Source organism: Cyanistes caeruleus, chromosome 13 (assembly GCF_971803275.1).
Source record: "Cyanistes caeruleus chromosome 13, bCyaCae1.hap1.1, whole genome shotgun sequence".
In the NCBI taxonomy this organism is placed as follows: Eukaryota; Metazoa; Chordata; class Aves; order Passeriformes; family Paridae; genus Cyanistes; species Cyanistes caeruleus.
In genome coordinates, this window is record NC_141713.1 from 17108977 (window position 1) to 17134841 (window position 25865).

Below are 25865 nucleotides of genomic sequence, written 5' to 3' on the forward strand. Positions count from 1 at the left end.
CTCCCCTCTCCCTTTCCAGCAGTGTTGAGGAAAGAAGGCAACAGATGCCATCCATTTAAAACAAGCATGTCAGTAACAACCACAGCCTGAACCAAACCAGATGTGAACTCCAGGGCTGTTAAGCCTGATACTTCACAGACTGCTCTAAAAGCTGGGCAGTGTAGCTTGAGGTTCCCCAGTCACTTGTTGAACTTCCTGAAATGAAGACCTCAGGCTCACAACTCAGAGTTCAGTTAATCTGCCATCAGCACAAAAGAGTCCTTCTTCTTCCTGACATCTCTGGGAAAAGGCTTTGCACTCACTTAGACTCTGCTGAGTAACTAGAAAAGGAAATTTTTCAAGCTCCCTAATGGTACAGGAGACCAAACAGTCCTGCAACCTGAAAATAGGTGCCTGGTTTCAGATTAGCAAAAGTTCATCATCCTATTCCTCTATTAGATGATGTAATTGGAAGTAAGCATGTTTACTGAATTTTGCTTTTGGTACTAATAAACTCCTCATAGCAAGGCTGTTCTCCCAAACAGTTTCTACAGGATTCTGTACACAAGCACTTTCTCACAAATAAAAATCATCTTGAACACCTTTCCTTCACCTGGAGAATAAAATGTACTGAGCCCAAGAAATGAGTTTTGAAAAGTGGCTTCCATGATACTTGAGCCTCTTCATTTACCCAATCTGAACCTTAGAACAGTTCATGCACTATCTCTAGATACTCACAAAGCAGCATTTTCATCTGATTTACTAAGTTTCCTGAATGCTAGGGAGGGACATTTAGAGGGGTGTTAAAGTTCTGTACTTCTGTTTAAATAGAAGCTCTTGTAAGAATAGATTGAAACTGATTTATTTTATTTCCTGAGTTCCTTTTAGAGGAAAAATTATGACAGCATCTTGAATTGCCAGCAGATCAATTAATAAACACCAGTCTGAGGTAACACATGTTCCAGGTATGAGAAACCTAGGGAATGTTATTTCTTAGTGGAGCCTTAGCATGGGTAAGGAACTTGACTTTCAGTGTCTTTTGTGATACAGACTCACACAGCACAGACTCATTGCCATACCCTTGTGTCAGGAAGAAATGCATTTTCCTCTGGCAGTTATGAATTTTCTTACTTTGACATAAGGGATTTTGTATAGTGATTATAAGCAATATACAATAAAAAGAAAAGCTTACATTCATATTCTTGAAGATGACATGGTAGCACTGAGGATACTGTATTACAAAAAAATTAATTTACAGAAGTAAAGATTGTATCTCAGACCATGTGGTGTCAAAATGAAATATTCAGTCATGTTCTTACTGAAGTATCCAGTCTGCCATGTTCTCAGTTTACAGCTCACTTAATTTCTGCAGCTTTGCTTCTGTGGCACAAGACATAAGAGAATGTAACCACTTGATTCTTCTTATTACAAATTGCCCAATCTGAATTTTACAAACTCTTTTTTCAGTTTGCTACTGAGATATAACAATGTCAAAATATCTTCACTATCTTTTTAATAAGCTGCCCCAACTAGTTCCAACTTTGACTATGCATAGATTACTGTGTGTCTTACCCACTCTGTACATCCACTTGTGGATTTTAGACTCAATTTAATGGACTGACCTAAAATTCTTTAGTAAATATTCTAAAGAGGTTTCCCATATTTTCTTTCTAAATCTCACATATTCATTCAGTTGGAATAAAACCAGGTTGCTGTGTTATTTTACCCATCTCTAGGTAGTTATGAACAGTTTTACTCCCTTCCTCTAAAGATCTCTCACTTCCTTACAAGAACAGCGCAAGATTTAGTTCATCTGAGCTTCACGTACAGCAGTCATATGGAAGCCAGGATTAGAAGCAATTTGATTCAAAGGGTTGCACTTCAAACCCCTGGATCAACCTGATTCTCCTGCAGACCAATGGATGGTGTGGGTGCCATCTGCTTGTCACTGCTATTGCCTTTCATCTGTCTTTATAGGGAAAATAGATGAAAAGAAGGGCACAACCAGAAAAGGGTCTTGCACTGCACTGGATTCTCTCTGGCTTGCTGTGATCTCTTCTGTGTGACAGTGCTGTGGAACACAGACCTGAGGAGATTGCAGGGAGAGCAATATTTAGCTCAGCTTTTTCCACAGCAAAACTGCTTTTTCTGAAGGCTGAGATATGGTGAGGAGCAATATTGAAATTCTCTCTATGAAGTGTCTGCCTTTCACACAAGTAGCACAATGTAATTCCCTCTACTCATTCTCTTTTTCACCAAGACTTCTGCTTAGCCTGCTTCTTTCAGCTCTAATTACAAACCAGCAGTACCCATCTCTGCTTTCTTCTGGATGAGCTCTCCCTCGAATCTGACTTATTTCAGGATGTTGGATGCCAGCTGGGAAATGGAAAATACATTCTGGAAACTGCAAAACCATCTTTCTTTCTAGACAGTTACACATTTCCTTAAGGGATTTAATTCTAAAAGAATCACATAAAAAATAGTAAGCAGAACAGTTCAGTAGCTCAGGTGGTAATAAGCAAAAAGAAAGAAAATATTCAGTATAAATTGAAAGCCAAACAAATTGTGTTAAAAACAAATATATACACAATTTGCTTTCCAAGAATCTGTCTGGTATGTAGGAAGGGCACAAACCTCTAAACATTTGGGGTTAAAGGATTTTGCACATGAGCAAGAACTACTCCATGCTGCCTGAAATTCCTTTTCCTGGATGTACCTAACACACCGAAGCTGATCTTCAGCCAACAGGGGGAGATAACCATCAGCCATTTATTCACTGGCATCCTGAGGACTGAGCCCTTCGAGACTGGAGTGCCTTTGGCAAAGGAAAACAGCCGGTGAGTGATGCTGCAGCACATCCCTGCGAGACGCTTCTTACTGGAATTTTTCAAGAGACAGAGCTCCAGCATTTGTCTGCCAACACTTCATTTGTTTGTCACCACAGCTGCCAGCGCTGAGCCCAGACCCTCCTGCCTGGTTCCCGTGGAGCTCACGCGTGGCCAGCATGAGAGGCAGCCTCGTGGGCTGGGGCAAGGGACTGGGCTGGGCTCTGTCACGGGAAAGGGCTGCACTGATGCAGCAAGGGGAAAAGCTACCCCTGAGATGTCACACATGAGTAATCTCTTTAAAGACAGACAGCTTTGGGCACCCTGAATGTACTTTACACAGCAGAATTTGGGGAGCCCCTCTAAACACATCTTGGCCACATTCTCCACTGCTTTTCCACCCATCTCGTTCCCTCTTCCCGCAGTCTGTCAGAGATAGGCCAGACATCATTGCAACCTGGAAGAGGAAAAAAGAGGCCAGAATTAGGGTTGCTCATACAGTTTTGAGCATAACTATTGCAATCAGTGTGTCAAGTCCCTCTGTCAGTGTTCAGAAAGGCAATAGCAGCACCAAAGAGATGCAGGCAAAAGGGAAAATGGAATCTTCTTTTCTGCTTGAGCCTGGTGGTGAGTTCTGGCTGCATTAGTGTCTAACCCCAGGTGTTACCTATGTCTTAGATAAGCCTGGAGAAATGACTATTGCTTGACTTGTTCACCAGTGTGAGTGTGGCCTCATGTACTGCTACTGTTGCACTAAAGATGAAGACAAAAATAAAATCCCACCATCCAGCAAAGAAAAAAGCCTCTTATTTCAGAGGAAGAAAAGAAGAAAGATATGAAAAGGAAAGAGCCTTCTGAAGAAATCTCGTATTGGAGACTTAGAGCAAGAGCCAGCTGTAGGGCAGAACACTGAGCACACACCTTTCCGCTCAGTGTGGGCTGTGGTGATGTTCATGCCCTGCACTAGGACACAGCTCATGGAGACTTCTAAGGGACAGAATTTCCAGCACATGTTTATTTCCTTAAGGGCCACCTTTTGCCATGGGAGCAGTGGCAGGAGGGACCACCATGAGCTGTGTTGTGTTCCGGGCGCTGCTGCTGCGCCTGTGGCTGCCCACAGCACTGGCTGTCCTCAGTGCCGGCCTGGACGGGGCTGGGACTGTGGGAGCAGCTCCTGAGGAGGCCACAGGGGCTCTGCTATGAAGACAGGCTGGGAAAGCTGGGGCCATCCAGCCTGGGAAATAGAAGGTTGAGTGTGGAGAGCTCACAAGGCTCTGCAATGTTCAGGTTCCAGTACCTGAAAGGGTCCTACAGGGAAGGTGGACAGGAACTATGGTGATAGGACAAGGGAGAATGGGTACAAAATGAAAGGGGAAAATTTACATGAGATATTAGGGAGACATTCTTTACTGTGAGAGTGGTGAGGAACTGGACCAGGCTGTACAGGGAGGCTGTGTATGCCCCAGCAGCAGGTGGGATGGAGCTTGAAATAGGAGCCTAAGATCTTTAGGGCCCATTGCACCCGTCAGCATCGCAGGCAGTGCTGCGCTGCGGGGCCCCTGCGCTGCGGGATGGGTCAAGAGGGGCCCCGGGAGCACCGCCCGACCCTGCCCCGAGAGCAACGCCGGCCTCGGGAGCGCCGCCCGGCCCGGCCCCGGGAGCACCGCACCCCCGCGCGTGCGACCCCGCCACGCCACCAGGCGGCGCCACCGAGCAGTCCCGCAACCGCTCTCCTGTGCAGCCCCGCCCCCAGCACGGCCCCGCCCCCAGCACGGCCCCGCCCCCAGCACGGCCCCGCCCCCAGCACGGCCCCGCCCCCCGCACGGCCCCGCCCCCAGCACGGCCCCGCCCCCAGATGGCCCCGCCCCGATATGGCTCCAACCCCTCAGCACGCCCCGGCGCGTGCTGATCGGCAGCTCTGCCCGCGCGCTCGTCATTGTTATCGCGAGAGCAGGGACTACCGGTCCTCGCTACTTCCGCCCTCTCTTCGAAGCCTCGCGCGATCTCGTGCCCTTTCTTCCCGGGCGGCGTGCACAGTCTCGCGAGAGCGACGCGTCCTGCGAAAGCGGGGCGGGGCGCCGGGAGGAGTCTCGCGAGAGCGGAGCCCGGCGCGGGGGCGGGGCGCGGGGCGCAGTCTCGCGAGAGCTGCCGGCCCGCCGGCGCCCCCCGGCCCGCTTCCTCTCGCTGACATGGTCGCCGGCGATGGACCCTCCCAGGACAGGTCGGTCACTGCGGGGACGGGGCCGGGGCCGCGCCGCTCCCCGGGACACCGCGCCCCGGGACAACGCCTCGCCCCCCGCGCTGCCGAACGGCGCTGTGCCAGGCCGCGGGGATCTCTCCGGGGGGGGAGAGCGGCCCCGTCCCCGCCCCGCTGTCTGCTCGCTCCCGGAGGTTATTTATTCCTTGCACCTAATGGCTGCTGCGAGGTTTATTTTTGTGTCTGGTTCCCTTGACGTTGGCTTGGCAGTCAGTGCTTTGTGCTTCCTGCTGTATTAAAAGCCGTGTCTTTTATCGGCGCTGCTGTGGTGTGTTATCCTGTGTGTAGATGGCAAACTGAGACAACAAAGGTCAGCTGTGTTCAGGCTGTGCTGGCGACCTGCACTGACCTGTATGCACCTACTGGTAGTGATGCTTTTCAAATTCTCCTTAGTCACACATCCACATCACGAGGAGTCTCAATCCATTTAGAAACCTTTCCATATTGCACATACTTACAGTTTAAATGAACGTTAGTTCTGGCAGAAGCAGAAATAAAATCTCTTTTTGTGAGTCGTCAGTCAGTGGTGAAAGGCCCGTTTTTTGTGGCTGTAACTGTTTGTTTTGTCCCGCAGGAAGCCCTTACCAGCCCGCCATTGAAGCTTTGGAAGGCCACCCAGAGAAAAAGTTTTACAACGTGTCGAAGCTCGGAGGTGCCAAGTATGGTACGATGCTCTCTGGGGGTAATCAGGGTGGTTCCATCAGCAAACTGCACCACTGGTGCCCTGTGCTGGCAGGAGATGCAGCTGGGAATGCCTAATGGGTGTGTTTGGAAGCTGATCATATCCCAGTTTCTTAGTGCTTTATGGAGTTGGCAGGGATAATACTTGCAGGGTTTTTTTAGTAAGGGACACAGTACAGGTGTTTCTGCAGTTTTCAACAGTATTCCAAATCAGAAGAATTACACTTTTAGAATAAAAGTGAAGCGATAAAAAACTCCTATTTAGTGCTTCAAGAATAAATAGAGCTTTTGCTCTAGTTGTGTACAGCTTCATGGTGTTCTGCTTTCTCCTCCCCAGCAGCCTCACATAGTGGGTGACTGCTAGAACATGACTCCTGCTGCAGGGTGAGGTTTTGTGGTGCTGTTGCTTAATCTCAGCTTGTCATTAGTATGCAGTGGCTGTCTGTGCCAGAGAGACCTTCATTGGGTCTCTGTGTCCAAGTGCCTTTCACAGTGTTGCACGTGTGGTGGGAGGGAGCTTTGCTTAGTGCCAGCTGGAGCAGCCTTTAGTCTTGCAGGTAATCAAAGCATGCTGGTGTTTTCCTCTCCCTTTGTCTGTATGTTAAACTGAAATACTTACATGGGCTACTTAGTAAAGGCTTTTGGGCTATTTTTCAGTTTTGCAAGGGCTGAATTCTTAAGTATTCACAGAATTTGTGATATGCTTCTTGAATAAAAAACATATCAGTGGATATTTCACTTTAAACCCATATTTGACCGCAGTTATTAACTCCATGTTGTTTAAAGAGAAGAGAGGGGGGGGCACAGTGTCTGCTGAAACTTTGTGCAACAGCTGTGTGCTCTTGCACATTTCCCTTGCTTGTAGTAACAAAATCTATCTTTCAGATAAGCACACATGGAGGAAACAGTACTTCTGCTGCTGGCTTGGTCCAGAGAGCAGCAGTGCTGTGTTAGTAACAAAACCAGGCAGTTCCCAGCAGTTTTGTGAAAAGCCTCATGACAGGAGTGGAAATAAAACAACAATATACAACTTTCTGTTAAAATGTACCATAAAGCTTGCAGCAGCAATGGGTATTCCTGAAGATATTCTCAGGAGTCTAAACAGACTGCACTAAGAGGGTCTTTGTCTTCCAACAGAAACTTCTGTGCAGAAGTTGGAAGCCTCATATTAACTTCAAGGTAGCAAAATACTAAATAACATCTAGACACAGTGTGGGGCAGCACTGGTAGCAAATCCAGCATCTGGAATTGCTCATTGCATTTGTTGCTAGAACAGTTGGAGGTTTACCTGTTTGCCCTCTGCCCTGGGGCTTCTGGCTGTAATTTGACACTAATTGCCAGTTAATATTAATCAGATTACTAAAGTAAATGTTAATTGATTTAGTTGCCAGTTTTCTAGTGTTTTAAGACTTATGGGGAAAATGAGAAGAGTTCAAGAGGATTTAGGGCAGAGAGGACATGTGGAGATCTAGACCAGGCTCTTGCTGAGGCTGGAGCTGATATGGGGAATCTTCCATGGTTAAGCTGTGCTAGTCTGGGAGGACTGAGGTTCCATGTTCCTGTGCTTAACCGTGCCCCTTTGAGCTGCTTTTCCTTTGTGCCCAGTCCCAGTGTCCCTTCCTGCACCCTGGGACTCCTCCTGTGCTTTCATGGGCACTGCTGCTAAGTCAGGGCTCCCCTTGGCTGCAGTCCCTGGGAGGTGCTGGGCACTGCAGCCTGGTCACCAGCTCTCCCTGCAGCTCCTGTGTGCCAGGCACAGCAGTCCCAGAGCCTCCTAGAGGGCCATGTGCTGGATGTGATCTCATTTCTGGAGCTGTCCTGTATCCTGGAAGCCCCAAACTGCACATGGTTTTGAAGAGAGGAACTGCTGGTGTCTCATGGAGAGAAGCAGCTGCTCCTCCAGAGCTGGTCCTGAGCTGCCCCTGGGACAGTGAGATTTGTAACCCACAAGAAAGCAAACAAGTTCTTCTCTGGGAACCTGGCTTTTAAATTGAGGGAGTGGTGGCATGAAGATTCAGGAGACTTATGGGATGATATCTTTATATGCAAATTAACTCAAATCTTAAACTCAAAATAGTGACTTATCTAACTAGATAACAGTGGATATTATCTCAGAAAGACATGGTGAGAACAGAGTCATCAAGTTCTATATTAATAGTTTGTGAACAAACCACTGGATTAGGTTGAGACAGCCAAACTTTAATTAAAGCCTGAACTTAATTGTTTCACCTTCCGCCAGCTAACGTTTTTAGGATTTCTCATGTTTTTATGAAGCTGTTTGCCTGCTTAAATGATGCTAAAAATAATGAGATTTGGGGAGAAATGACAATCAATCTTGATTTTTCTTTTCTTTAGTGGTCATTTTGTTTGCAGTGAATAGTGACATTGGGTTTTTTTTCTCTTCCCTCTTATTTCATTCTCATTTCCATTTCTCTTTTTTTTTTTTTCTGCGAAGTAAACTGCTGCTTGATTCATATCAGTAGCAAACTAAGTCAAGTTTTATTTAATGAAATGTTCTTTATATTTTATGAAGCTTGTTAATCTTAAAAGGGGCACATGGTAGAATAGTTTCTGGTCTTTGTATCACTGCTTATTGAAAATTATGTACTGTCAGAACAGTGTGGTCAAGCCATTGGGATCTCCCATGAAAATCCCATAGGGTAATCCATCAATGTGTACGTTGTGCAGTTCTCTGTTCCATACTGTGTAGGGAAGATCAAACCAAGATCAAACCAGAAAGGCAACTGGAAAAACAGGCTCCTGAAGCTCTCATCCTTCCAAACCCTAGAAAAGTGGAATTCCTTAGAAATGTGAGATTGTGATTTTGAAATACTCTGTAAGCTGCAAGTGCTGCGCTCATGGGGTCTGTTCCTTTCCTCACCTCAGATACTCTGCCTTACTCCATCCGAGTCTTGTTTGAGTCCAGTGTCCGTAACTGTGATGGCTTTTTAGTGAAAGAAACGGATGCTATGAACATCTTGGACTGGAAAACAAAACAGAACTATGTTGAAGTGCCCTTCTGTCCTGCCAGAGTTGTTCTTCAAGACTTCACGTAAGAGTGTGTGTGTGTGTGCGCGCATGTGTACGCAAAACCCCCAAAAAACCTGTGCAAACTCACCACCTTTGTGTTCTGTTCTTCGGTGTGAGAATAAATTACACCTCCCCTCTTGATACCCAGGTGGAAACCTGTGCACTGCCTCTGCTGTGCCGTAGATTCCTCATGATAATTCCATATGATGTGAGGGTAGGAGTTGTTTCTGTAGGGTACTCTGGCTTTGGGGCAAGTTGGCAAGGCTGAAACTGCTGGCCTTCAAAGAACACTTTGCAGGATAAGAACCAGAATACAAGTGGAAGTGGTGATGTTTTGGCTGTAGCCAGACAGTTGAGAGTTCACACTGTCACTGATAGCTCTTCCTTGAGATAATTGAAGATTAGATATTGCTTACTCCACATTGAGTAATCCAGTCAAATCCATGAATAATACATATATTGAAAAAGCAGCCTCTTAAGATGTTAACTTCTTTGTGATTTGACTGTGGCATAGCTAAAAGGGCAGCCCTTCATCAGTTTGCAAATATTCAATTTAAGCTGTCTTGCTGACTATATATTTATTAAGAAGTGAGATAATTAAAAGAAGGAATTATGATGATAATAAAAATGCAGTAACATTTGCTTAGCAGGCAAAGCCAACAAGATTTACGTAGTACTGTGTTCTATAAACATTGCCTCTGTCTATTTTGTACAGTAATATGAATATTGTGAAATGCTACAAGCTTCAGAAATGGCTCTGTTAGACAAATGATACATGCTAAGGTGTTAAATGTATAGCATGAGCTTTGCTTGCATAGCAAGATTCTGTTGTAGAGGTAAGGAGTATCTAAAGATCCCTTCTGTGCTGAAGTACCATCAGACTTGAGAAGCAAAGCAAGACACAAGAGAAGTGTGGTTATCTTTGAGATGCTCCCATGTTCTTGTTTGGTGCTTTGCCTTCAGACAAGCTGTTGCTCATTGAGAGGGTGTACCAACTCCAGCAACTTTAGAAATGGTTCAAGGCCTTTAAAATCTAGAGAATAACAGGTATATTTTCTGAAATAGGATACAGCTCCTTCTAGATTTAAATAAAATTAAAAAGAAGTTTGTGCATTTCAGTGAGTTAATGTCTCATGATGTTTTACTATTTTGTTTTTCCGTCTGTCAGGGGAATTCCAGCAATGGTGGATTTTGCTGCCATGAGGGAAGCTGTGAGAAATGCTGGAGGAGATCCAGTGAAAGTCAATCCTGCCTGCCCAACTGATCTTACTGTTGACCATTCTCTGCAGATTGATTTCAGCAAATGGTAATGTACCTTTTTTTTTTATTTTTACAAGCCAGACATTTTTGTCTGACAGTGAAGTGTGGATTCATTCATGTATAGCTACTGTCCCATCAAATCATTTGGCAGGTGTGGATCCCTAAAACAAGATGTGGTGGTATCTGAAAAAGGGCTGGATAAAAATGGATAAGCACTCTTGAGGGAAAGAAGGAATGTTTGTGAGGCCTTATGGGTGAAGCTGTCTGGTAATTGAAATTCTGGGCAAGATTTTGCTGAAATAATGGGATCTGGCATGGTTTCCAGAAAATAACATGTCTCAGGAGAATGAGGCAGATATTTTGCTTTCCTCTGGTTTTATTGTTCAAGTTAGAACTTTGTTTCTCAACATGGTTGCCTTGTCACACACAACTCCAGGGAATGGGCCTGCAATTCTGCTGGATGTTTTGAAAGACTCTCATTGCAGCCCATGGCTTGTGACTGGTCTGGGATTTTGATGGGCTTTGATTTAACACGAGATAAATGAGGCTGTGGGTATTTTCAGAGAGAGATGTACTTGGGAAAAGTCTGGAAAAGTAAGGGGACTGGAAAGCTACTAGCATGGTTTTCCTTATCTGACAGACAGTGATGTGATGGATGCAGCCTGGGGCTGCCTTTGCTAGAAACAGAAGACAAAAAACTTGGAGCTTTTGTAGAAGACAAAAAAACTTGAAGCTTTTGTTTAGTGTTTGCTGAAATAAATACTAAATAATGTAGCTTCCCTTTACCTTCTTCCCTGCTTCTCAATTGTGGAACCTTCCAAAACCCATGCATAATTGCATAAACTGCTCAGGCTCTTTGGAAATTTTAAAAGTTCATGGGGAAAAAGCCTGTGGTCAAAGGACATGGATGCATGAGTCATTTCTGTCAACCTTCCAAATACTCACAGGATTTCAGTTTGCTGAGTGTTAGAAGAGCAAGAAGCTGCAGATGATCTGTTGTGCTGCATATGTGTCGTGTCTGTTGTGTGCTCTGTCCATGCCTGTGTCTGGAGGGACAGCTGATTCCTTTGCAATTAGGCCAGCCTAAAATTATCAGGCAGACCAGGTGTTGGCAAGGGGTCTCCACATGCTGCTTTGTAATGATAAATCCAGCCTCTGGAGCAACCCTTTGGAAAGCTGTGGGGGCTCAGCAGCTGCTGGCCTGTGATAAGAAACCCTTCACTGCAGGGTGGTTTGTGCTGCTTTTGTAGAGCTCCCATCTGTGGGTCACAGCCTAGTGGGTTGCAGTGGGATTTAGACAAGGTATCCTCTGAGGTCAGGCAATACCCTGCACTTGGATAACTAAGGATCTGGCTGTGTTAGTGAGGCAGAAGAAAGCAGTGGTTTTAATTGCAGTTTTGTGATTTAATAATTATGGAGAGAGGTGAAAATCATTCATTTTTCACAATAAGCTTTCTTTGCTCTCCTACAGAGACTGAATGCTACACAAATAGAGGGTAGTATGCTATATGGACTTCATATTTAAAAAAAAAAAAGTCTTTTCTCTCTTACTTCTGGCTAACTTCTGAATAGTGTCTATAATTTATCTGCACCTTTGAGAATTTGTATAAAAAGCCTAATTATGATCAAGTTATTTGATTATTTTTTTTATTTCCTTGAGAAAGCTTTGCCAGCAGTCATTCCTCTGTGGTTTTAACAGAACATGTACAGCACTGTCTTAAAAAAACAAGTTCAGTCTGCCATTTGGATGAGACTCTACCCACACCTTCCAAGTTTAAAACTCTGAGTTCAGCCTTTGCAGTGATGTTTATAAAGATTTCTGGTCTGTTGTGAGCAAATGGAAGGAGTTGTTTGGTGTTAATCTTTAAGAGAATCGAGTTGTGTTCACTTCTTAGCACACTACATTGCTTAACCAAGCTTATGCAGCGGTAGTTTACTTTGCAACAGGGTTGGAATAAAGTAACTCTATTTTTTCAGATACTGCTTTATAATCTGTTGAAGGGATTGCAAAAAAACCCAAGGTGGGGCAGGGGGTGGGGATGGGGGGGACAGGGGGTGGGGACGGGGTGTGTGCACGAAGAAGCAGATTGCTGGTGTCTCAATGAACGCTGTGTTTGGTGTTGCAGTGCAATCCAGAACGCTCCCAACCCCGGTGGGGGTGAGCAGAAGCCGCTGGCCAGGCTGTCCCCGCTGAAGCCACCGCTGCGGAAGCCGCCCCCGTGCCGGGGCCACAGCGGCTGCCGGGGCTCGTGCGGTGCGGGGGAAGCCGGCCGCAGCTCAGGACCCTTCTCTGCGCAGATCGAGAACACCCCCATCCTCTGCCCCTTCCACCTGCAGCCGGTGCCTGAGTATGAAAGCTCCTTTGCTAAATTGTGTTGTACCTTTGTGTTGTGGGGCACTGCCTGTGACAGCTCAGGGAAATGTGATTTTTTTAAATTTTTTTTTTAAACATCCATCTGTAGTTTTGACCTATGCCTTAGAAAAGTTGTTTCAGTATCTAGAAGTAGGTCGGATGTAGCAGGTAAGAATTAGTCTACAATAAATTTTTCTTTTTTACAAGAAGAGCTTTACTGAACACACTGCAGATGGCCACCTATTGGCTTATGGCTGTGGCTTTTAAATTAAATATTAGTCCTTCTCTTATTTCTTTACAACAACAACTAAGCATAGGAGTAAATTCTCTGTCTCTTGCAAAGAAAGCCTGAGTGAATAACTCAGTGAGGCATTAATTTATTTCTAAAAGCAACTCGTAGATTTTTGTAATAACTTTTTGGGTGTCTCTTGTTCTTAAAGAATACATCATCCCCCAGCCTGTACAGGATCTCACAGTCCATCTGTAACTGAGTTAAAATTCAGTAAATACCCTGCCTGTGTAGTAGCCCAGCGGAGCCTCGTGTCTGTGCCTCTCCCAGGTTTCTGTGTTATTAACACAGTGCAGGTCATTCTGCACTGTTCCATCTATGCCAATTATGCATAATCCTTCTCCTTCAGCTGCTGTCTCTGTCTGATGGACTGTTGAGATCCCTATCTGCCCATGCTGGTCAGATCTGTATCCCACAGTGATACTGTGTGGAGTGCTGTGGTAGCGTTATGGATGTGGAAATGTTCCTGTTCAGTACAGGTGTAGGAATGCAGAATGAGCAATGTTTTCAGTAATATTGGTGTTCTGGCAGGACACCAGCAGTGGTACTTGTGAAGAATGACTGTCCCTCGGGGCTTGGTGAAGCAGCAGGAGAGCTGCTGACCCTGCTGCAGAGAGGAAAGGGAAGTAGCCTGACTGTAAAATACACTTCTAAAAATTGAGGGCTTCCTTCCTGGTACTAAGCAAGTGTGTTCCCTTCCTTGTTCAGCTGCTCAAGGCAGAGGTTATTCCTCTTAAATTATGGATTACTCTGTTATAACAAATACCAGTATCTTAATAAATAACACATACTAAGAAAGGATAGTTCATTTTATGAGGCTGTACTGATGAGTACTTGTGAAGAAAAACTTGTGGCTTGGATGAAAAATACAAAAATGGAGGATAGTTACAATTGAGATAGTGTACATCTTGGTTCTTTAATGTATGGAGTTTTGAGATGTGCAGCATGTGAATCAGCTGATGGGGGTAAAAATGCTTCTGTGTATTGCAGCACATGCCTGGAATAGATCTCTTAAAGTATTTTTGAGATCACACTTCAGGTAAACCATACCTAGAATAAGCAGGTTCTCATACACAGCACATATGAAATCAGCTATTTCTCACTGTTTACAGAAAGCTTGCTGCAGGGAAGCAATTAACTTTGTTCTAATAAACCTCTTCAAAGAGTCCTGAAGGCTTAAATAAGTCTTTCATCAAACAAACTAAAATTACAACTTGTTCTGTAATTTGAAATAAATTATGACAGTACTTGTAAACTTGTTTTCTTCCTAGGCCTGAAACAGTATTGAAAAATCAAGAAATGGAATTTGGCAGAAATAGAGAGAGGCTTCAATTTTTTAAGGTATGTCTCTGTACCTGCAGGTTTTGTGGTTTGGTCTTTTTAAAGAATAATTTGTCTATGAATATTCAGGTTTAGATGAAAAATTAAATGTAATTATTTGGAAGTGTTAGATTTTAAACAAGAACAGAAAATTTGCTTTCTAACTTGAAAAAGTTTACTCTGATTTGGTTCTTGTCAGTGGGGATTTATGAAGCATTAGTGTTTTTAATGCCTGTCATGAGCTGAGTGCCTTAGGTCACAGTGAGTTTCTGGCTGAAAGGGCCATTTATCCATAACTGGGTTAACAAAGGTTCCTGAAGGTGGAAGTGTTGAGTGGAGACCAGTGATCAGACATGGTTGCTCAAACTGGGCAGTTGAAGTCCTGTAGTGAACATCCGCTCCTCTGCTGCTGGACAGGCTCTGCAGCATTCCTGTTTGATCCTTATCCTCTGTTTTCATGTGGTTTAGGAATTCACTGCAATGATCTAAAACTCTTTTCATGGATGTAGACTAGAGGTTTCATTCTGAAAGCTGCAAAATTAGCTTTTACATTATTAAAGAGGAAAGTGGCCAGGCTGAATCTTGTTACAGGTTTCCATGTCAGCTCTATTAAATGAACCATCCTGAGTCTGCAAGCAATTTCACCCTGAAGTGTCAAACCCAAATTCAATTATGCTGTAAATTCTGTTATAGATACGAGTGCTTAGGTTCTGTTGTCTCAAATAACAGTCTTAGGTGAGCTTGTAATCAGTTGTGTGAACTGAAAGACATTTCAGCAGCCTGGCTTTTGAAAGGTAGGCATGAATTACTGATTCAGCTTTCAGAGGAATTGAGTGAAAGCTTTTGTTGATGATTAAGAATGTAGCCAAGGAAATCACACACCTCTGTTTGACAGAGGGACAAAAGCCACTTGCGTAAATAGCAAGGACTCTTATTGTGGTTTTGTTTTGTCTTTCTAGTTATGTTTTAAGAATTTAATATAGCTTTGAAAAAAATGCAACTCTTTGAATCTTCCTTTTGAAAAATTACAGTGGAGTTCAAAAGTTTTTGAGAATGTTTCCATAATTCCACCCGAGACTGGAATGGCGCACCAAGTGAACTTGGAATATTTGTCCCGAGTGGTTTTTGACGATGTGAAAGATTTCCTGCATCCCGATAGCGTGGTTGGCACAGACTCACACACAACCATGGTAAATGGCTTGGGTATCTTGGGCTGGGGTAAGTATGCTCAGAACTTCATTGCTCTTGGAAAGGCAACTAAAGCTTCACTAAAAAATATTTCTTCCCACTGGATGTTTGTATCTCAAGCATAACAGACTGTCTTGAATTATTGTTCTGAATTTTTTTGTCTACAGGTAATCTTGAATAACGTTTCTTTCCCTTGAGAAACCACTCTTTGTAATTTAAAGAGAAAACAACTAAAAACCAGCTGATACTCAAATTTAAGTGCTGTTTCCACAGCAGAAATTTGTGTGAAGATTTATTTTCTCACAGAAAATCAGTTTTAGAGATAACGTATTTTCTAGTTGACTGTGATGTCTAACTTGAGCAATAGTCTTGCTTGATTTTGTTTTTGATGTGCAAATATTTAGTGGAACTTTTACGTTTCTTGCTGTGTCTTTGTTGGAAATGGAGTGATGCCCTTCATTTGTGAGAGAAAAGCAGCAATATGTTTATTGTCATGAGTGTTTAGGTTTAATATAAAGGGGTTTATTATGTTTTTGGACCTGAACACATGGAGTGCAGGTTGGTGAAGGTGTGACAAGCCGTGTCCCACTCTCCCTGCAGGCGTCGGGGGCATTGAGACGGAAGCAGTGATGCTGGGAATGCCGCTCACCCTCACCCTGCCTGAGGTGGTGGGCTGTGAGCTGACAGGCACAGTCAGCCCCTTTGCCACATCTATAGATATTGTTCTCAGCATTACAAAGGTAAGAGTTCAGTGCCTTTTCAAACAAAACAGAGATTTGTGCAAGTACTGCCGGTGGTGTTTGAGAAATGAATTAAATTCAGGGAGTGTTTTTAGGATACCTTTAATCATGGCAGTGCAGAAAGGTACAAATAATCTCTAACCATTTTTGTTTGCTAGTCCTTTGAAGTAGTGGGGTTTTTTTCTTTCCTCTCTATAGTGGTTTGCTTATAGATCCTCTTCAACTAATAATAATTCATAATATTTTTTTTCAAACATAGGCCTTAGGGTTTCAACTTTTTATTTTAAATGCTCGTGACTTGTGAATTGTGACAAAAACAGCTTGCACTGTTCCCCTTCATATACCAGGTATTGTGTGTTCTTTCCAACAGCATCTTAGACAAGCTGATGTCGCTGGAAAATTTGTTGAGTTTTTTGGGAGTGGAGTTTCCCAACTGTCCATAGCAGACCGAACCACAATAGCAAATATGTGTCCTGAATATGGTGCTATTCTGAGTTTTTTCCCTGTTGATAATGTGACATTGAAGCACTTAAAGCATGCAGGTAAATATTAAAGCAGGGATTCATTGTAATTGTGTTTTTCGGTTGTGGTAATACATGTTTTTTGCTCTGCAGAAAAACCCAATGTAATCCAAAAATTACTGAGTTTTTGCTTAAAGCTCCTTAATTATTGTATGGTGCTTTTCTGCAGAGTTCTGATGTGGATTTAACGTGTAATTAGACTTGTGCTTGAGGTTTGTGTCCAGTCTGGTCCATTTGTCTAATGCCTGATTTACAAACATGATACTGCTTTTCAACATCCAGAGTCCTGGTTTTTGGAAGCATATGTAAGCCTATAAAAATATTAAGAAGTTTTCACTCATTTTGAAATATATATGGAATGAAAGTCTTCTTGATTTAAAATAAACCATAACCACCTGGAGATTCTTTACTAAATCAAAATTTAAAATGATTACTAGAAATAAGGGAAACTGCAGAACAAATCTGACCATGTCTCTGATTTTTCCAAGTGGTTTATGTTTCCCTTTGAAGTGAATGATTTCACTTGCATCTCAAGGTAAACAAGGAGGATGTCAATTCCTTATCGAGCTTCTGCAAACAGAAAACCACAGGGTGACAGATGCCAAAAAAAGCTCATTCATGAATGAGACTTTCTGAGACTGAAATCCTCGCCTTCAAATAAGAGTTAAATGATTTCAGTAGCAAACATTTTTATCTGATCAGTTCAGAGCAGGTGAGTGGGAAGAGTAGCCATCAGTACTGCCTATTGTCAGCTAAGCACAGGGTCTGTATTAAACAAGGAAGCCCTAACAGAAAAAAGCCTGATGGACTTCAGGGACACAACTGTCAATTTAGAGTTACCACTGCTAGAGCTGGAACAGCTTATTTTGTTCCTTGACACAAGAAGATAATTGAAGCTAATTTAGAAAAAAATATAATAATTTATAATTGTTTTAATTTGTGTCTCATTGGGATATAGAAGTGGTGTACTTGTAACATTCAAAATACTTTTTTCACTTAAAACAATCTAAGTGTCTGAAAGTTGTGTGATTTGTTTTATTTATGTCTTTAATGTGACTTTTCTCATGTTTGAAATTACCTTCTTTAGGTTTTGATAAGGCCAAGCTTGAAGTCACTGAAGCATATCTTAAAGCTGTGAAGTTATTTAGAGATTATGAGAGTTCTTCCAGAGAGCCTGAGTATTCCCAGGTATGCTTGAAAGGAGTTGTTTGTTTGATTCTCATAAAATAACTGTGGATTATTTCACAGTCTCGTCTCCCACTGTAACTTACATTGCTTTCAGCAAAGTTGTTTTTATTAACTCACAGTTTTGAGAAAGCAGAGTTTGTAAAACAGAGGGAGTGGGGATAAGAAGGGAAGAATGGTAACATTATGTCAATACAGATATTGAATTCCAGTCATCCCAAGGACTGTGAATGGTAGAAAAGTTAGGGATAATGTTAAAACATTTAGAATAAGAGGAATAGTGAGTATATATATATATAAATATAAATATTATAGTGAGTGGTGTTGAAAATGGAATCCCAGAGTTCTAAATGTCTGAGAACATTGAAATTTGGAACAAGAATTCCTGGGTGTCTCAGGAATGTATTCCATGCACTGCTGGGCTGGGTTGGTAATGCCTGTACTTTCTGTTTCTTGGTTCCTTAGGTAGTGCAAGTTAGTCTAAGTTCTATAATTCCGTATGTCAGTGGCCCCAAGAGATCCCAAGATAGAGTGGCTGTTAATAACATGAAAAGTGACTTCCAAGCCTGCTTAAATGAAAAGGTTTGTATTGCTGATGGTCGCTTCAGAAGGTATTTCCTATCATTCACATGAATAAATGTTATGTTACCTGTTCCTTGCATACCTGCTGAACCCTCCTTATTGCTACACAAGTGCTTGACCGTTCTTGCTTGACAGGCATCCCTAGAGTAAATAATAGGTGTGTTTGGCAGGAACATGATCTTCCCAAAGTCCTTCATTTCACAGTTTAGATTGCTAGGGAGAAAGAACTTTAGGTAGTCCATAGTGTGAGTTTAGCAAACTTTTTCATTTCTTCAGGCTTTTTGTAGACAATTGTGCATTACTTAATTTCCAAAACAGAATTTACCTTAAGAAAACTCATCATACCTTAAAGGGGTTGAGGAAAGACTACCAAGATTTGTAGCTGCATGTTCTGAGTTCTTGCATTAGCAAATGATTTTTGCTTACAGCTTAATTCACAGAGTGAATGTTTTTACTCAGAAGGTGCTGGTTTTGGTTAGGGATATCCACAGGTGTCTGGAGAGTGCACCTAATATAGGAATGTACCTTCATTTTAATTTCATTTAGCGTTCAGGTTCAAGACTGGCAGCAGTATTAGAAACAGCTTATAATGAGGCCTGTGGTACTGTGATTCAGTTGTGCTGGAGAGAGATTGTAGCTGATGGTGAAAGACAAAGGGTGAGGTTGACAGGAACCTCTGGAGGATGTTTGAGTGCTGAAGTGGAAAATGCCAATTGACCTACTCTGGTTTAGTTACCCTCTTGCAATTAAAATCTTGGACATGCTTCTAATTCAGGAACAAGTGTTGTGTAGATTAGACATGTATTCTTAAGGGAATGTTCTTCCATGTATAAAGGAAGATAGTTGTGGAACAGCCACACATAGACTGACCTTTGTTCACAGTTGTTGCAAAGTTAAAGCAGTTGTGAAGGAAGAAGGCTGAGACCAGTGAACAGACAGGGACATGAATTGAGGGCTGCTTTTAAAATCATGTAAGGGTTCCTAGTGGTACAGCTGATTATTATTTCAAAGCCAGTGTTCACTTGGTCTTGCTGTAATGTCATCTTTTCTGTACTGTAACAACTGCTAACATGTATTTTTGTCATCCAGTCTGGTGTTAAAGGCTTTCAGATTGCAGCTGAGAAGCAGAATGACGTTGTGCCTGTTCAATATGAAGGAAATGAATACAAGCTGTCCCATGGCTGCGTTGTCATTGCTGCAGTCATCAGCTGTACAAACAATTGCAATCCATCTGTCATGCTTGCTGCAGGTATGTTGGGACCAGACATCTCAATGGTGCTTCCATGCTTCACAGCCCTCACCTTCACCTTTGTAGGTTCTCTTCACAGGTTTGAAACTGCAGACTTGTAGCCTTAGCTTGTAGGTTCTGGAGGGTATATAGGGAATGTTGCTTTTCCGTAATACAATCTAAGTTTGTCCCATAACACAGTATTAAGGAGAGTAATTATAAAATCTTTACATTTAGTAGTATGACAGAAGGTAAGCAGTTCTAGGGCTCCTGTCAGGTGGATGCACACAGTGGCACAGCTGATACAGGAGGTGAGCCTTAGCTTCCAGCATGTCCTGGATGATGAGCTGTGATGCCACAGCCAGGACAGAAACTCTGTCTGCTGAGCAGTTATTCTGTCAGTGCTTCAGGGGTATCTGCCACACCTTCACAAGCTGCACATGATTTTGCTGGAACAGCTCATCTGTCAGACTTTGCTCCTCTTTTTAACATCCTCTGTGGCCAAGATGAGCTTCCCCTTAGGGCTGTGGGCTGTCTCTGGAGACTGAATGGATTGGCACTGTGAGCTAGAACATGGGAAGGAGATCTGTCATAAAGTAAAATGGGTGTCCATGTTCCAGGAATGGGAATAAAACCATGCATGGTATTGTTATGCATTAAGAAACCTGATTCAGGCCAGTGATTGCTTGAATAGTTTAATAAACTGAAAGTTGTCTAATCCTCTGGGTTTTCTTATGCTTGATTTAACTAAGGTAGAAGCATACAGATCTCTTACGAAGGGATATACAAATCATAATCTATGTCCTTTTTTCTTTTTTGTTTGGTAGGACTCCTGGCCAAAAAAGCTGTTGAGGCTGGCCTCATGGTGAAGCCCTACATCAGAACAAGTTTATCACCTGGCAGTGGCATGGTTACACATTACCTCAGTTCCAGTGGAGTATTGCCATACCTCAGCAAGCTTGGGTAAGACCTGGCTCCCGGGGTGAGTTTGTGCAGGTTGTACAGGCTGATAAATAGGATTGCTGTTCACTTGGGGTTGGCTAATGCCTAATTTAATATATTGCTATTTTATTTACTTGTTGACTTAAAATTATTCTGCTTCAGTGTATTCCCCACGTCAAAATTTATGATGTGTAGCTCTAATACATCAGAACTGTTATTCCAGTCACAAATTACTTAATTTTAAGTGACTTGCAGGACAGGATGTACTTGATGTATTTTAAAAGTGGAAACTGAATGCAAATTTGTCAGGACAGTCTGTATTAGTCTTCTCATATCATTGCTGCTGTCAAGGGTTGTTTAGTATGTTTTTGGATGCTCTGTAGCAGTAAGAGAATATATTCAGTATTCTGTAACAGTCCCTAGCTGTTGTTTGCATCAGTGACACGTAGTATCTGCTTTTTAAATTTTCTAAATTTTCTATATTCTAATTTTCTAAAAAGTCTTAACTGTCAAGGGACAAATATATTGTTAATAAAAGAAAAAGCAGTTACGTTAGCAAATTGCTTGTGACCATGTGTAACTTGATTGTTTTTTCCCTTATAGGTTTGAGGTTGTTGGTTATGGATGTTCCACCTGTGTTGGGAACATGGCCCCTTTGCCAGAAGCCATCAGGAATGCAATCAAACAGGTAAAGCTCTGGCTGGCTTGTTGAACACAGAAATCTATTTCTCACCCAGTCAAGAAATCAAGAAATACAGTAATCCATGCAAAATACACTTCATTTTTGGTTTGGACTTAGCATGATGTTAGCATATTTGCTTGTTAGAAGGAGATCATGCCAATTCATTGCTATGTAAAATAAATGTGATAAGTAGTATTTGTAGGATACAGTTAAAAATTATAAGATAAATACATATGATCTAATCTTGCAGAGGCTGCAGTGTGTAGATTTTGTATCATAAGTGAAGAGAAGGGGTTTAAAGACCTATGAGCTTGAATAATTTTAACCAGCTGTGTCTAACAACTACAGCTTTTTTCTCCTCTGAAGCAGAAGAAAAATAAAAGAAGTAAATGGCAGGAGAGGAGTTGACTGAAGTGACAGGAGAGCACATCAGAGGCTCAAAAGGGAAAATGGGAAGGGTAATGAGAGAGAGCAAAATGTCTTTCACTTGTAGTGTTAGAGTAAATACTTAAGTGGAATGCTAAAAGCACATTTAACTTAGTCAACAGAAATAGAATAAGCTGTTGAAAAACCCCAAACTACTGGACCAGTGTGTCTGGGTCTGCCTTTCAGGGTGATATCATTGCCTGTGGGGTATTGTCTGGCACAAAGAACTTTGAGGGCCGCCTGTGTGACTGTGTTCGTGCCAACTACCTGGCGTCCCCTCCGCTGGTCGTGGCCTACGCCATCGCAGGCACTGTGAGGATAGATTTTGACATGGAGCCTTTGGGTGAGTGTTTTCCTACAGCTTCTGGTTCTGCAGCTGGTGCACATGAGCACAGATTTCCACACTTGATTTCAGTGCCGAGAATCAATATATTTGAAGAGAAAGCAGAGCCATATTTGGTTTGCTCATGACTAAAGCGAGGCATTCACTTAACTGATCAAATTCTTTGCCTATCTGGTACCATCTCTGCAAGCCTGAATATATACACATCTATATTCTAATACAGATCTCAAGTCTAATACTTTATTCTTCCAAACTACTGTTGTGTTTAAAATCTTACTCAGGCACTGGCTTTAATGGCAAAAGTATTTACTTACGAGATATTTGGCCCACCCGACAAGAACTTCACACAGTGGAGGAAGAGTGTGTGATATCATCCATGTTTAAGGAATTGAAAGAAAAGATGGAGGTAAGAGTGGACTGTTCTACATAATTTAAAGGTTGCATTTCATTGTAGCTTTATAATGTCTTGCAGTTGAATGTGATTGGTTTGCCATTTATTTCTGTTATTGTAATGGAGGGCTTAACTGAGATGGGTACTTGTATTTAAAAGTGATTCCTAAATAATACCCAGTGATGTAATATGTAATAGAAAATTATTTACTAAATAACAGCAATTAATAAAATCACCAGTAAGTCTTCAGTTTTTGAGTGTAAAAATACAATAAATTAACTTCTGTTCTTTTTGATTAATTTTCTTCCTTGTAGAAAGGAAACAAACGATGGAATTTACTGGAAGCACCAGAGTCAACTTTATTTCCCTGGGATTTAAAATCTACTTATATTAGATGTCCTTCCTTTTTTGATAAACTTGTAAGTACAGTGGATCTATCCACTAGATTATATGCATTGCATTTAAGGAATAGCTATTACAGAAACACTTCAATGTTGAACCAACAAATTTAATTATCACTAATATTTCCTAGTCTATTAAATATTGTTTGTGTCTCTGGAATGAGTGGGGCCTGCCCATCCAGGTGCCTTCCTATACTGCAGATATGTTTTATATCTCTAGATCCTGGAAGAAAATGTTTAACGTTCCTTTTGTTCCTTTCTGTTGTTTCTGCCCCTGCCCTGTCAGGCCAAAGAAGCAGTTCCACCACAAGCAGTTGAGAACGCTCACGTGTTGCTGTTCCTGGGGGATTCTGTCACCACGGATCATATTTCCCCTGCTGGAAGCATTGCGAGGAGCAGTGCTGCTGCCAAGTACCTGACCAGCAAAGGGTGAGCTCTGCTGTGCCACAGGACTGCTCACCTGCTGAGAAATTCATCAGCACTGTCACCTTCCTCTAGAAATGCCTGTCTGCAGAAAGGGGAGACTACATGTGGAAAAGCAAAATAATTAATCCATGTTAATAGATGTGCTGGTAATGGTAAGAGGATTAGTAAGGTGGGTTGTTTCTTAGAGCAGTCCAGTCTCCCCATAATTCTTCTGTAAGTACCACACTGCTTGCAGCACTTCATAACAAAACTGTAGAAAATTAATTTAAAATTGCAGCTTTCCTCATGAATAATCTAGCATGAACATGTTGTTCATGATTTATAATAATTACATTTGTTGGAGGTCTAGTTCTTTACATCTTCCACTGAAGACTTAGATATGCTGCAATAATTATAAAAGAAAAAATCATAATATCCTTTTAAATCAGATCATCTTTAACAGATTTCTTTCAATTTGGTTTTTATTCCAGACTCACACCTCGTGAATTCAACTCTTATGGGGCTCGAAGAGGTAATGATGCTGTAATGACAAGAGGTACCTTTGCAAATATCAAGCTTCTGAATAAGTTCATTGGAAAGCCAGCTCCTAAAACAGTTCACTTCCCATCAGGACAAACGGTAGGAATAAATCTGTTTGCACAGCTGCTCTGGAGTGGGGAGTGTAGATTTAGAACTCACTCAAAATGTGTCACTTTGTCATTCCACAGCTAGATGTGTTTGAAGCAGCGGAGCTGTACCAGAAGGAAGGCATTCCTGTAATAATTCTAGCAGGAAAGAAGTATGGACTGGGTAGCTCAAGAGACTGGGCTGCAAAAGGGCCTTTTTTACTGGTACTGCTGGTTTGTTTGGGTTTGGGAATGGTTTTGTTTTTTTTCTGAAAATACCTGAAAACACTGTATAATTTCTTCATTAGAATATTCACGGGATAGAATCACTAGTCAGGATAGATCTGAACTTCCTCATTATGTAATTTACTGTCTTGGATACCAGACTTGGAGACAAATTAGTCATTTGTCTATGCTGATCTCTGTTTGAACTCCATGAGGTATTCCGTATCTCATTGTTGGAGACTAATTTCCACTAATATTGAGAATATATTCCAAGTCTGCCATTGATTCATGTCCTGTTAAGTCCAGCATGGTCCCTGTCTGTTACAAGCTCCATTTCACACTGCATGGGCCTGCTCTGGCTTGTTTGCTTCCATCTAGTTGGGAAGCTAAAAGATGTTACCAGGGTACTTAAAGGACTCTGTGCAAAGCACTTTCTCTACTCTTGAGTTTGAATTGCAAGATGTTAGACATAATTGGTGTTTGAAGGTTACTTCTGTGTTACTTCTGTGTTACACTTTGCTTGTATTTTTGCAGGGTGTTAAAGCTGTCCTAGCTGAGAGCTATGAGAAGGTTCATAGGAGTCAGCTGATTGGAATTGGCATTGCTCCACTTCAGTTTCGTCCTGGGGAAAATCCAAGTACTTTGGGACTCACTGGCAGAGAGCAGTTTTCTATATTGTTCCCTCCAGACCTGTCACCCAGAATGACTTTGGATGTTAAGGTATCTTTGCAATATTTTTCATTTCTCTGTTGAATGTTCTGATGCAGAGGGGAAAAAAACAATTCTGTTGATAGGAAGCAAAGGAAGAAAAGACAAAACTTAATTCTCTTGGAAGGTTATAGTTTATAGTCCTGCCTGAAGTTTGTCATGGCTGTTGGGGCTTTCCCAAAGTACATGTACACATGTTCTTTGTACACAACTTTGTATGCAGCCTGATGTTCATGATCATTCTGAGTAGTATTTTGCCCCTCATGGGCTCAGTCTTAGGATAGAATTGAGTTTGTCTCACATAGGTGTGAGGATTTGAGAGAAGCTTCAGCTCTCCATGCTCTGTTAACAAGCCCATAACACAGTCAGTGCCATCTTAGGGACGTGGTTGGTTACTTACAGGCCCCTGGTGTGCTCCCAGCTGCATTTGAACTGTGCTACAACAAGTCTGCCTTCCATCTGGCCCCAGCAGGCTTGGGGCTGTACAGGCATGTCAGAGGGTTGAATTCACTTGTGTTCAACAAAACTATGGGGTTAGAATGTTGACTGAGAAATAAGCAAGAGGAAGTGAAAGCAAAGCTTAATTGGTTTCTCTTTTTTGCTTTTCTTTTGAAGACAAGCACTGGAAAAGTATTCAGCGTGATTGCCTTGTTTGAAAACAATATGGAGATAACTTTATACAAGAATGGTGGAAGTCTAAACTTTGTAGCTCGAAGATTCTTATAGTAGCTACTGACTCTCTGGGTACCCTGCATAACTGCTAACTCAGCAAATGCCTTGTGTGAGCCCAGGAATCTGTACTGTGGAACTGCAAACAGTCCTAGTGTGCTCAAAGTTACTTCGTCCATGGATGTAAAAGATTGTGAATCATTGTAACTGCAACACGATCCTTTCTGATTTTAAATAATATTCTAATGGTGCTATTAAACATTGCTAAAATCAACATGTGTATTGTGACAAGAGAGCTGTAAGTATGGAGGGGATGTTTTATCAGACCATTTTGTAAATAAACTATGCGAAATTGAAACTGATTGTGCTGAAGATTATTATGTAAGAAGATTTTCTGCAGTTGTTTCCACTCAGTTTTTGGACCTGTAAATCTGTGTACTGCTGTTTGTTGGTTTAAGAGTAACAGATGGCATGGAATCTTAAAGGCCATACAGCTTTTTTTCTTTTTTTTTTTTCCCTCATCCAGAGCTTAGAAAAGATACTGAGTTTTCAATTTCTTTGGGTTATGGGTTGAATAAAAAGCAGTCCACATGAGGCCCATGGTATCCT

The 25865-nt window shown here is 42.1% G+C and overlaps 1 protein-coding gene and 2 long non-coding RNA genes across 5 annotated transcripts; 1 reads left to right on the forward strand and 2 right to left on the reverse strand.

Moving 5' to 3' along the window:
• Positions 1 to 825: 825 nt before the first annotated feature.
• LOC111934236 (uncharacterized) lies at positions 826 to 4436 on the reverse strand. 2 transcript variants are annotated; one of them, XR_002867112.2, is made up of 2 exons: positions 4188 to 4436; positions 826 to 3261 (listed from the first exon to the last, which is right to left on the reverse strand). It is a non-coding gene; the product is annotated as an uncharacterized LOC111934236 (long non-coding RNA). The 2 variants fall into 2 exon arrangements; XR_015275887.1 differs by having other exon boundaries at positions 3726 to 4436.
• Positions 4437 to 4698: 262 nt separating this feature from the next.
• On the forward strand, positions 4699 to 25614 carry IREB2 (iron responsive element binding protein 2). 2 transcript variants are annotated; one of them, XM_086849337.1, is made up of 22 exons: positions 4699 to 5025; positions 5636 to 5725; positions 8629 to 8794; positions 9941 to 10078; positions 12159 to 12380; positions 13946 to 14015; positions 15026 to 15212; positions 15783 to 15922; positions 16293 to 16464; positions 17531 to 17631; positions 18094 to 18210; positions 19300 to 19459; positions 20266 to 20401; positions 20984 to 21068; positions 21675 to 21831; positions 22113 to 22237; positions 22537 to 22641; positions 22910 to 23052; positions 23520 to 23667; positions 23757 to 23879; positions 24414 to 24599; positions 25203 to 25614. In XM_086849337.1, exons 1-22 carry the CDS (start codon positions 5007 to 5009, stop codon positions 25311 to 25313), a joined length of 2901 nt encoding a protein of 966 aa, XP_086705463.1. In that variant the 5' UTR covers positions 4699 to 5006; the 3' UTR covers positions 25314 to 25614. The 2 variants fall into 2 exon arrangements, with proteins under 2 accessions (XP_086705463.1, XP_086705464.1); XM_086849338.1 differs by lacking the exon at positions 4699 to 5025 and adding an exon at positions 5068 to 5371.
• On the reverse strand, positions 8217 to 8712 carry LOC147650737 (uncharacterized). Its single transcript, XR_015275888.1, has 2 exons — positions 8624 to 8712; positions 8217 to 8526 (listed from the first exon to the last, which is right to left on the reverse strand). It is a non-coding gene; the product is annotated as an uncharacterized LOC147650737 (long non-coding RNA).
• Positions 25615 to 25865: the final 251 nt, after the last annotated feature.

Bases quoted from the DNA above. Each gene is read 5' to 3' on its own strand.
- IREB2 (XM_086849337.1), top strand. The intron at 23,880-24,413 runs GTACTGCTGGTT...GTATTTTTGCAG, and splicing joins CAAAAGGGCCTTTTTTACTG to GGTGTTAAAGCTGTCCTAGC. The intron at 24,600-25,202 runs GTATCTTTGCAA...TTTCTTTTGAAG, and splicing joins GAATGACTTTGGATGTTAAG to ACAAGCACTGGAAAAGTATT.